Source organism: Thamnophis elegans, chromosome 9 (assembly GCF_009769535.1).
Source record: "Thamnophis elegans isolate rThaEle1 chromosome 9, rThaEle1.pri, whole genome shotgun sequence".
Taxonomy (NCBI): domain Eukaryota; kingdom Metazoa; phylum Chordata; class Lepidosauria; order Squamata; family Colubridae; genus Thamnophis; species Thamnophis elegans.
The window spans coordinates 39,427,559-39,440,616 of NC_045549.1; the positions used below are offsets into that span (position 1 = coordinate 39,427,559).

Below are 13,058 nucleotides of genomic sequence, written 5' to 3' on the forward strand. Positions count from 1 at the left end.
GAAAAGCTGCGTCTGACGTCACACGTCATTTCCTCTCTCTGGTTCCTTGAGAGGAGCGCGTGCGCCCTGGACTGTTTATGATCGTCGAAAAAAGGGGAACAAAGCGCACGCGCGGGAGGGAGCGGGGATGTAGTCATTTTTTGCTTTAACGGAACGGCGGGTTTTATAGCCGAGGGAGCTGTTGTAAATAAATGTTGTAAATAAAAGGGTTATAGTCATACAACACATCTACTACTAGTTTACGTAGTGTTCCCAATTTATTAGATTTACCCAACGCGATAAACCATAAGATAAGAATGGAGTTGTTGGCTGAGAATGGAATTTTTTGCGACTAAAGGATTATGCGTTTGTAGTTCTATGTGCTGAGCAAACGCAGCCAAAATATGTTAGCTGGCTATTCAGCAACTACTTCGTGCAGGGGCCGTCCAAATACTGGAAGGAAACTTATAAGCATACTTTGAAAGCTGCTTTCATTGTTTCTGTGCTTCCCCTATTTATTTACCTTCAGTCTTCAAACTTCTTGTGTCAAGCCAAGGTACGTTGAACTACCATACTATATAAACATGCTAATCCAGAATATTACTTTTTGTATTGATCCCACCCAATCTAAGATTAATCTATCTCAGCTATGTGTTATGAGGATAAAATTGGAGAATGTAGTGCTCCAGACATTGTAGCTAATATAGCTAGATAGTGTAAATATAATGGATAGCTGGATTTCTGTAATTTATATACAATTGCTGTAGAAGTGTTATTGGAACCAGTTCAAGAAAAAGGTAGTGCTTATATATTGAGAAGTGTACCGTAAATTTTTTCTCTGTTTAGTTCTGTCCAACTCTAGGAGGCAGTGTTCATCTCCGTTTCTTAGCCGAGGGAGACAGCGCATTACACCAGTGCTCAATAGTGGATTCATATACTGAGTATTATTATGATTGGATCATGTTACATTAAACTATCCTGTGAATTTATTTTTCTTACTGCACTGGTGAATTTGGCTATTTTGACTTATATCGTGACATAAATTAACCCAGTGAGTTGCAGTTTAAACCATAATCTTTAAATGAAGCATGCTTTAGTGTGCTGTGTGAATCCTATCAATAATTAAAAGAATAAAAAATGGTGTTAATCTAGATAACAGCTTTGAATCAATTAACAAGTAAATGTAGGCTTCAGAATAATGTAATATAGGCAGTAGATACACTTGCACAAGACAACGTTGCAATAATAGTGAATGCATACCTGTACATCAGAGTTGAAATATTGGTCTTTGCCAAGATTGGATTTCTTTTTGGAAGCTATTTCACTACCAAACTAGTGTCGTCAGTACTTCGACACAAGGGAGTAGGGTTTTCTGGTGTAAGGAAGGGGATCAACAAATAGGAATAATGCAAGATAAAACAATATAGCCAACCAAGCTAGATAGGCCAATCACAAACGCAAACTATTAAGACAAGTAGGACAAGCTGCTACATATGAAAGCTAACAAACCCACTTCTTTGTGTCAAAGTACTGTTAATGTTACTTAGGTTGGTAATGAACTGTCTGCAAGAAAACTAAAATCCTAACATTTTAAGGGGTAGGACTTGAAGCTGATCCAAGCAGTTTGCTTAGTACTCATAGGAAAGTATTAGATCTAGATTCCCTTATCGATTGCCCTATTGACAGTCAGTCCTGCCTGGCCATCTTGATTCACTTTCAAGATTAGCTATATGCTGCCGCACATATTGCAATTAATTATTGTTCTGCAGTAATTTACCCTGCATTTGTGCTTTAGTTTTAATGGCATAGCTGTTGCATGTTATTCCATTTTCTAGTGGAATTGGAAGTTCTTGTCATTCTGTTCTAAAGGGGAAAAAAGTTACCAAGATACCAATTACCAAGATAAATGGTATGATTTGAAACTTGCAGTGTGATGAAACATTCTACAGCTTATAAAGAAAACCTAATAGCTCATCATTGCTGTTGAATAAAATATACTCAAACTTATGGTTTTCCAACATATAGTGGCAACTGAATTATTTGGCTCTATTCTCTACTATTTTTATTCTATCATGACTTAAAATATTTATTTTTAAAACAGATCATCTTTTATATTTCAGATCAAAACATTCAGATTTATATAAGGTTTATAAATTCTTTGTCTCTTCAACTGTATATTGAGTATTAACAGACTATATTTGAAAATTACTGTTGCTGAATAAATTTACAGTTATGGATTTTTTTATTGTTCATGGTTTAATTGGTTTTTAATATTTGTTAAGCTGCTCAGAGTCACCTCAAAGTGAGATGGGTGATAAATAAATCTAAATAAATTAATAATATAGATAATGCTGTAATAGCTTCTTACATTTCAGCAGAAAGTCTAATAGATAAAAAATTTAAATATTTACAATTTTTTTAGCCTCTGAAGAACTTGGTCATCCTAGACTCTAGAATATTACTCCCATCACAGATATCCAATTCAGAAAAAGTCATAATTGTAGAACAGTGAAACCAACAGCAATAAAGTCTTATGTACAATTAGTTGAGGTTTAAGAAGTAAATTTAAAATATTTAATAAAATATATTACATACAATCTCTAGCAATTGTATTGCTACTTAGAAGTCAATTGACATATTTGTCAATTTGTGCATATTGCTATGAAAGATTCCATATGTTTACATATACAGGAAACATTTGGTAACACTGCTATAGATTTATTCAAGTTTAGAACATTCCTCTGTTTCACTGGGCAATATTTGCTAGATAATACAAAAAATTGTTGAATTAATCACTTTCACAATGGCAGGTGACTTCAGTTCAGCTTCTTGCTAATATTTAAGTGTTTCTTTCAAATGGAGTATGTTAAGCGCCCCACTCCCCCATCTGTGTTCAATACCATCATGAGAAGTGTGTCCATTTAGATCATATTTTTAAAAACTAGCACATCATCAAATGGGCATAAACTATGTATGAGATCATCTTCCATAGTTCAGACTTAAAATGTTTTCTTTCTAATTAACCATTGTAATTTAGCAAGCTTATACCCTCCATAATAAGCAAATGGCAGCTAAGACCTGAGTTCATCTAAGCTGGGTTTATCTGTAAAATTTTTGCTTATTAAGTCTGACAATAGAAGAACCTCTAAGGCATGTATAATGTTTTGGCTGTGTACAAGAGAGAAAAAAGCAAGCAAGTTTCTAATTGCCCTTTAGGAGCCCTGGCCATTCATGTTTCTCTTTCCCTCAACCTAACTTCTTTATATTTTCATAAAAATATTTTGAGTTTAGTCCAATTTAGTTTGAGGGTAGTTTGAAAAATTATTAAAATGGATTGTATTTTTCAAATTATTTTAGAGAGAAATTACTGCATTACTGTTATTATGTAAACAAGCATTAAATATAATTTGATAGCACGTGAAGGGGAAATGGGAGGAAGTTAGGGGTGTCTAAACAACTAAACAGTGGGGAGCTGATGAAAATTAGCTAATATAATTAAGTTTATTAATCAAATTTCTATTGTAAGACAATTGGTCACATAGATAGTATAAAACCAGGTAGTATCAAGGCTTTTTTTGTAACACTAAATTGCCCATGTCCAAATATACCAATATCAGGAATGAGAAAAGAGTAGAATTAATTCTACAGGTGAAATATTAGCCAATCATTGGTAGGTTTAGCATCTCCTGGAATTCTTATGTAATAGTAAATAGAATCTAATAAGGTTTTGCAAGATGGTTTTGTCCCTGGCTAAGAAAATGTATTCAGAATAGTTATCCCTTAATAAATAATTGTTAACAAACTTATCCTTGTTGAATTTAACACAGTGTAGGACAAGAAAACCAGTTTTTGAAACGTGGTGGGGAAACAATCCATATGAAACTGCGAAGCACTTGCACAAAGTATGCCTTTAGGATTTTCTTACACTCATAAGCATTTTTCATTAGCATCTATTACGGTTATGAAAACTATTTTTCCTACACTGGAAGTGCCATAAACTGCAGCTTTTTCATGTCATTGTTATTTAACTTCATTTTAAGTTAATTAAGTTAATATTTCAGCAACTTTTTCTTGTATATTATATGTACCATGCTAATCATAAGTGGACATTTTCCCAATATGGAATGCTCTATATACTTTTCATATACTATTGTGCTTTTTTGTATTAATATCCCATCAGATAATTTTATACCGCACTTTAAATTAATTCTCCAGTCCAATGTCAAGTGAGTATTTAAACAGAAAGGTGACATACTTCTTTCCCTTTCCTGATCCATCAAAAATCCATCAACTAAAATATAGCTAACATAAAATAATAAATCATTATACAGACGCATCATACCCTAAACCAAAACATTTAAAATAAATCATAAAATGTAGACCTGTTATACCATACACTGAATTAATATACAATAACATATATTCAAAATTTACCACAGGTTTACATAGGTAAAGACTATATACCCCAAAAGGCTTCTATAATTTCTGCTTGTACAATAGCAGTAGACTTATATACCGCTTCATAGGCCTTTCAGGCCTCTCTAAGCGGTTTACAGAGAGTCAGCATATTGCCCCCAACAATCTGGGTCCTCATTTTACCCACCTCGGAAGGATGGAAGGCTGAGTCAACCAAAATTGATTGTATAAACAGTAGAAATATAAGCCAAAATAATATAAAATGCTCTTAATGCTTTATGTAGTGGGTTCTCATTAGTAAACTACCCTCAGTTATTTATGCTACATTCCAAATCAATTTGGTTATAATCCAGTGGCTGGCAGAATAGGCTGACTGAACAGTAGTTGGCAAGTACGTTACTCTTCTTTTAATCAGTTGGGACAGATGGGAAGGCAGTGTCTACCATACCACACCAATATGAATATGATATACTAAAACACATGCTATAATCAGAAAAAGAACACATAATTCCTCTTATGACAAAACAATGTATCTGGTTGCTGAAGAATTTTTTTTTGGCAGCAGCAGCAAATTGATTTCTTCTTTAGGATCTAGTCAGTTAAATCTAAAATTTAATAATTTAGCAAATCAACTTATATGTGGAATAAAAAGAACAGAAATCTGTACAAGATTTTTGCAAAAGCACACATTCATTTTGTCATAATTTTTCAGCCAAAAATTGGAATGAGCAGTGAAGGATTCTCAGTCTCCACATGATTACTTTGATTAAAACAATGTAATTGCTAAGCAGTGTGAGCATGTTGTAAGATTATTTTTTAGATTCATCTGTACTGATATTAATCTTAAATGTTAGTAGCTTGTTTTATCTATCTGTTAAAGATATATCAAATGTTATTCTATAAATGCTTGGGACAATTACCTAAAATGATTACTATTATGAACTTGCTGTAAGCCCAATCTCTAAACCAAGAATATTATTTTTGCCAAGTAAAACAAAAATAAGGAATAGTGTGTAAGTAATATTAATTGATGAAATATATTATGTATGTATTTTTTACGTTTAATTCCAAGAAGGGCATTTTGTAAAAACAGTCAAAGGCAGCATTCTGAATAAACCCCAAGCCAGTTAGGTCAGAGGTATTTAAGAGAAATGAACACATGTGCCTCTCTCGTTACAGTGTTCCAATTTCATACTATTACATTAAGAGCATCTCGGCATCAACACAAAATATGATACAGGACCGTGTGAACACGGGGACCACAAGTTTTATTTTAAATCTTGTTACTAGTTTGCTGACAAAGAATGCTGCTGGTGTAAGGTCCTTTCAAGCTTTGGATATTGATCAACAAAATTCTTACAGGTTTTTGTGGTACATCAACAAGATGAACTAGTTTGCCAACTAAACTCTATTTTAATATTAAATTAGAACAATACAACAATTTAAAAAAGATCAGTGCTTCTGGTGGCAGTGTCCAAGCCACGTCAAACTGAATATCTTCTAAAATAAAGATGCAAAAATCTACACTTCAGCATCGAAAGTGCAATACAGTGGGCTTTCATGAATAAAGGAGCAGTGGCTTACTCACAATAAAAGCTTTGAATAAGGTAGATTGTTGTCATTTATGTATCAATTCTGATGTATCAGAATGTATCCATTCTGATATAAAATATCATAAGCTTATTACAATCTACATTCAACTAAAGCTTCACAATAAGCTTAATGGAATGAACAATGAGAATGTAGAAAAACACTTTCAAACCTAATGAAAAGAATAAAGTTTTTTAAATAACTGAACATATGTAGTGTGAATCAAGAAAAAAAGGACCCTCTGATTACTTGCACTGTTTTTAATGAACTCAAAGAATTGTAAAACTTAGTCCATGTCCATTTCTTCAGATGATTTAGGCTGCTGGCAACTATCGTCTAACTTAGTATCAGAGCTGCTTTGTCCATTCATTGGCCTGTTTTGTTCACTATTAGATTTTCCTTCATCTTTAGACAGTGGTTCTGCTTTGGACGTACGTTTGTAAATAATTGGATTACATAAATTGTCCAGTTCCTATTAGGAAAAATAATTATAATTACCATGCAAATAACATAATGGCCTGTGAAATTTATTACAATGTAAAATACAGGAAATAAGCTTAGCAGTAAAATTATGAAATTGTCCATAATTACAATATAAAACAACACAATAACATACAAGTCAACATGAGTGGTCTGTAATAAGGAAACTTCCTTACATATTCCTAAATTTTGAAAATAGATGTGGATTGTTTTTTTTTTTACTGTTTTTTCTTCCAACCGTAAAAGCACATTACATTACTGTTTCCCCCAAAATAAGCCCTCTCTGGATAATAAGCCCAATCAGGCTTTTGAGCACCTGTGTTAAAATAATCCCTGATTCCAAAATAAGCTCTTCCAAAAAATATTGCAACACAGCAGCAGCCATGAGGTGACCAAGCTCGCCACCTCCTGCACTTCAAAAATAATAAGACCTCCCTGAAAATAAGGCCAAGGATTATTTCAGAAGTCAAAACAAAATTAAGACCCTGTCTTATTTTCAGGGAAACATGGTAGATGAACATTTTTAGCTTTAATAGATTAATAATAATAACCTCTTCTGTCAATGGAATAAAAAAAAAGTCATGGATCAAACCATATTCTCCTTCTGATTTAAATATATTTGCTATGCTATCATCTGAATTTAACACTTGAGAACTAGTTTGGGATAGGGATTAAAGTGCTGGCCTACAAATCAGGATAGTGTAAGTTCTAGGCCTCCGTTAGGCATGCAAGCCAGTTGGATAATTTGGAGCAGTCTCTCTCTCAACCCAACACGCCTCATAGGGTTGTTGGGGGGGGGATGGGAGGCAGGAGAGTAAGGTATATTCACTGCCTATATAAAAAGGTAGGATAACATCATCACCTAGAAAACCCTATTTACATATGAAGAGGTATAGCAGATTGAGCTACACCATATCCATTTCTGTGGAAACTTAAGAAATATCTATTTGCTATAGTTCTCTTTTGCCACAACATATTTGTGTCCTGATATCATTTGAAATACTAAACTACCATATTCTTGGGCTAATTCATCCTATTTTTCCATTAGAATAATTCAATCCCAAAGTTAATTTACCTTAGATTTTGCTTTTATTTCTGCCATCTTAATAATAGGATCCTGTGTCAAACTCAGTCTGTGCTGTATATGCATCTTTGAGCTCAACCAGTTCATAGTTTCACTGGCAAATTTTTCAACCTTTTCCATATCAACAGGATCAATGTGATCATATTTTTTATCCTACAGAGAAAATAGTTAAAATTAGCATTCAATAAATAATAAACAATAGGTTTATCCCATAATGGATGGTAGAAGAGTTGATTTCATAGATTTGTTACTTGAAAAAAAAAACATTCTGTTAAAGCGAGATAATAATTATCTATTTAAAGGAATATGAAAATACAACCTTATTTATTGTTTGGCTTTAGAAATTCCTGTTTCAAGTGGAGGTAGAGTATTGATATCACAAGCCCAAATTATCTGATACATCTAATTTTGAGAATTAGATTTCAATTTTATATACATTTATTGAAAATGCCCATATAATGTACATTATTTCTGAATAATTATTATTAAAAGTACATGCACTGACCTACCTTATTTTCGTATTCTTCTAGAGCTTTCATAAGCGTCTGGAGTTTATTTTCTAAATCAAATAAAGCTTTTGGTCTTTCTTCATATTCCTTATATCTATCATGAATAGGGCCACCAAATTTCTAGAAATATAGAAAAAATATTGTAGAAGTACTCATTAAAATGTAGAAAAATATAAATGAAGATAATTTTTAAAATAATTGATCAGAACTACTTCTAAACGACTAGTCACCATATGAAAGAAATCAAGAAAATAGATCACATATGACATCCAACAAGCCTATATCTTAGTCATGTGGAAATACTAGAATAGGTAGTTGAATTCATTGCTTAAAGCAGGAAATCCAATGCTGCTCTCTCACATATTCCACTATCAACTATAATTTGGAATAACTGCCATTCCATTCCCCTGGTAGAGAGGCAGGATACAAATGAATCAAACACAGTAAAAGATCTAAAAAGTATATAATGCTCAAGACAGTAAGATGAGATAAAGATATAGCTGCCTGGTAGTGGTAAATAGAAAGAAAATACTGTATGGTGGGCAAGGATAATTGACGCGCAAAATATAGCCTCTCATTATCAAGACAACCCCTGCCTTCTCGAGGTGCCCACCGTTTTCCAACAGAAGGGGCTCTGTCGACTCTTGGGCCCGGCGAGCTCAAGTAGTACTCAGCCTAGAATCATGGATCCCGTTGATTCGGGATGCATGCGACTCTACAGCGAAGGGATTGGCAATGCCGTACCGACGCTAAAGACTTAAGTAAGTCAAAATACTGTATAAGATATAGTGCTAGGTGGGGGTGGGGGGATCAACTACTGAACAAAACAAATAATAGTTAAGAGGAAAAAATGCAGACCCAACAGGAGCTCCTTCATAATGGACAAAGAAGAGAACAATAAACAAAGCAATGTTGTCATTCCATGCAATGCAGAAATATTGGAAAAGTTCAAACCCAACAATACACTAAGGCAGAAGCTTGTCCTGCCCAAAGATAAAACACCCAGACACAAACTGAGCAACGTGGTATATGCAGTACAGTGCAGTGAGCCATGTGCATATCTGTACATTGGGGAAACAAAGCAACTATTTCCTAAATGCATGGTACAACATAGGAGAACAAAACCATCAGGACTAGATTCATCAGTCCTTCTGCATTTAAAAGACAAAGGCCACTCTTTTGAAGACAGCAGTCCACATTTTGCAGAGAGACCACCACTGGCTTGAAAGAGAGGTCAAAGAGGACATCTACAGTATGTTAAAATTGAACAGGCCTCTCTCAACAGACAGTGAGGGATGCAACATCACCAGGGGTGGGTTCCTGCCGGTTTGTCAGTGAACCCAGAAGTAATTAACTTCCAGGTTCCTAGCTCCTAGCCCCTGTCGCTGGGTGCCTGCAGGGTTTTTCTTTTTAAAAAACGCCTCTCCGGATGATCTTGAAAACCTGCAAGGTTGCTTTGGAAGGGGACATATGGGCAGCATTTCCCCCTGCCCCCCTCCCCGGGAGCCTGCAGTTTTAAAGCAAGCCTTTGCACAGTAAAGAAAATCTCACGAGTGAGAGAAGTTCTTACTTGCTTTTACTGTGAAGTTGCGGAAGCTTCCGAGGCTGCAGGCAACCAGAGATGGGGTGGGGGAATGCCTCGCAGGTTTTCAAGATCGTCTGCAGAGAGGCATTTTTTAAAAAGAAAATCCTGAAAAGGATTTGGAGAGATGGGCAACTGGTCTTTGGTGGGGGGGAATCCCCAGAACCAGGAGCGCAGCCCATTCCCCCTCCCAAGAAGACCGTTTTCTTTTTAAAAACCCCTCTGCAGAAGCTTCTCTGTGGAAGCTTCCAAGGCTATAGGCAACCAGAAATGGGGTGGGGGAATCCCTCGCAGGTTTTCAAGATCGTCTGCAGAGAGGCGTTTTTTAAAAAGAAAATCCTGAAAAGGATTTGGAGAGATGGGCAACTGGTCTTTGGTGGGGGGGAATCCCCAAAACCAGGAGCGCAGCCCATTCCCCCTCCCAAGAAGACCGTTTTCTTTTTAAAAAACCCTCTGCAGAAGCTTCTCTGTGGAAGCTTCCAAGGCTATAGGCAACCAGAAATGGGGTGGGGGAATCCCTCGCAGGTTTTCAAGATCGTCTGCAGAGGCGTTTTTAAAAAGAAAACGGTCTTCTTGGGAGGGGGAATGGGCTACACTCAGAGGAGCCGGCGCTTGGGGCGCCCTGAAACAACGCATCCCCGCCGCCTCGTTCTACTCAGCAAGCGGGGACATCCCGTCTGTGCCCACTTCTGCTGCCACCACCTCCGCTCCCAAACGCAACTGTCAGCTGTGAGCAGGTGACTGAAGCTGCTGCTTGCAGTCATTTACGGCTGCAGCTAGATTGTGCCTGTAGCAGGAAGCTCTTCGCCCTGTGAGAGCTCCTCTCCAGCACTCCTAGTTTGGTAACATCATCAGTGCTAGAAGGGAGTGGGGTTGGGGGGGGGGAGGAGGAGAAAGTTAGGACAAAAAAGAAAAAGATAAGGAGAGAGAGGACTGTGGGGTCCTTTGGTGTTCTCTGAACGTGGTAGTTTTTAATTAGTTTAGGGAATTTTTATTTATTTATTGTTTATAGAATGTTTATTACAAGAAATGTTATTCCTTTTTGCAAATGTTTTATTTGTGATGCAATATGTTGCTTTTAAGTGTTTAGACCAGGTTTATGTGTCTCAAAGTGGCTGCTTTTCTATGGGCAGGCCAGGTTTGTTGCAAGGCAGTGTGTTTCACCCTCGTTTAGGTAATTCTGAGGTGGTTGATGGTTCTGTGAGTGCCTGTCCTTTATAACTTTCCACATTGCCTTGATGGTTTTTATTCCAGTGACTTTGTCTTTCCTGTTCTTAGACTTAGGGAAAAAAAACTGGTTTCATTGGCAGTCTTTTTTTTGGGGGGGGGGGGGGGATTTTTATTTTTTTGGTGTTTTCCTAGCTTGTGGGTGTGTGGGTGTGTGTGTAATGTCCCGCAGTTATCTATGCATTAATAATGATCTAGTAATATTAATAATATCTAGTAATTAGTAATATCTAGTAATAACATCGTCTTGGCCACTCCCACCAGGTCACATGGGTGGCAGGCCACTCCCATCCGGTCACATGGGCAGCAAGCCACTCCCACAAAGGAGGCCACGCCCACAGAGTAGGTTCGAACAATTTTTGAAACCCACCCCTGAACATCACCTATCTCCACTCTACAACACAGTCCTTTCAACAGTTCCAAGACGGCTCCACATCCATTTGCACTACTCAGGTGACCCTGAGGACTCAGATAAACCTCCAGGTAGCCTCAACGATTCTTTAAAAGAATGCAAATGATCAGCTGTCTGCAAGGAGTATAAATCCTTCCATTCCCACCATCCAGCCAGAGCTGAAGAAGCTTCTTGGATGAGAAGCAAAGCATCTTCAAAGATAAAGTCCAGTTGCCTCTTGAAAAAGCACCTTTGGGACAATGGAAAGCTTACTTTCATTTCCTGAAGTTTTTCCACATATACATGTTTTGGCTGATCCTCTCCATCTTCATAAAGCCAGTTTTCTATATCCTCTAACATTAATGTTATTTGTCTTGAATCCTAGAGGCAAAATAGTACATCATACAATAAGCCATTGATTTTTATCATTTTAAACTAGTGGAAAAAATAGTTCTATAATAATAGTTTGTTACTTACACTGAATTACAGTAATAAGATTATAACCAAAGAATCTTTTGTAAGCTCTTATTTCTACGCCATTCATAAAGAACAAATAACAGTAACTCCAATGTAAGAGGTAGGGCTTCATGCTATTTAATATTTTAAAGTTAACTTGGAGGCAAATAATACATTTACTAGAAGTATATACTATAAATAGAGCTTCCTTGGTTTTAGTTATTTAAGGAAAACCATAGTCGAGCTTTTAAGTCCCTCCTACACACTTCTGCATCAACACTTGTAGTAAATGTTAATAGGCAAATCTAATATAAATATAAATTAGATCTAAATCAAATGGTTAATTTATCAACAATACAGGTAGACCATAATTCTATTTAAACTTTTTTCATAGAAATATCTTAACTGGTTTAATTCTATACATAATAATGACAATACATCTGGAATTTACTATATTTAAGTCTGAATACACACTACTTTTCTTGCCAAAGTGTGCAGAAAGATTTTAATGAATATAATATCAATGTTTATATTTCTGTAGGTATATTATAAACACCAAGAACATGGAATTTAAAAAATTGAAACAGACATTAAAACAAGCTTTGTTTGAATGCTTAAATAAGCAAAGACAATTTTTATAGGATTGAAAATACCTACATATATGAATATGTTCTTAAAAAGTTCAGTTTTACTAAAAGAATGAAGGCTTCTAACCAAAGGAAATCCTGCCCACTATCCCACCAGTAATTCATGTAAAGGTGAGTGAATTCAACTATGATGAGAAGGATTACTATTTTATTTTTGTTTCCTTCTGCTTTTTCTTCTTTTGATTATTGCTGATGCTCATGCTACTAGAATGGAACATTTCAATAAATTATTCTGGCCCAATACATGGAAAAGATGCTACGAAAGGACAAACAAGAAATGCTTGATCTTTGCGTCTAGTCCATGCCTGACATTCCGGAAGACCTCCAGGAATGTATATTACAGTTTTAATGAATACACTTTAATAATTAAAACAGTAATTTTATTTACATTTTCTTCTTAAATAGCATTCAGTTTAACTTTTAGTTTAATGGAGATTCATCCATTGTCTGCCTTGATGTGTCAATGAGGAGAAAACCTTGAAGGATTTAGAAACTTTTAAGTAATAAAATGGAGAAATTTAACAATCTTCCCCCTCCACCCCCGACCAAAGGGAAAAAACCTCAAAATTCACAGGTTTTTAGAAATTTATGTCAAATTTATGAGAAAATCTAGTAATGTTTAGGAATGTTTGAACTGATTTATAAAGTAAAATAGTTATAATCAATGTAAGCTCAAATTTATCTTAATTAATTTACC

General features: G+C 35.5%; 1 protein-coding gene across 1 annotated transcript in view; it reads right to left on the minus strand.

Annotated features, from left to right (window-relative positions):
• Positions 1 to 5,642: 5,642 nt before the first annotated feature.
• HSPA4L (heat shock protein family A (Hsp70) member 4 like) overlaps positions 5,643 to 13,058 on the minus strand; it is a 37,857-nt gene continuing 30,441 nt past the window's right edge. Inside the window, exons 16-19 of the mRNA XM_032223702.1 lie at positions 11,532 to 11,639; positions 8,059 to 8,178; positions 7,541 to 7,702; positions 5,643 to 6,457 (exon numbers count right to left, since the gene is read on the minus strand). Coding sequence (XP_032079593.1) covers positions 6,272 to 6,457; positions 7,541 to 7,702; positions 8,059 to 8,178; positions 11,532 to 11,639 — 576 coding nt within the window. The 3' untranslated portion in view covers positions 5,643 to 6,271. The remainder of the gene's footprint in view (positions 6,458 to 7,540; positions 7,703 to 8,058; positions 8,179 to 11,531; positions 11,640 to 13,058) is intronic.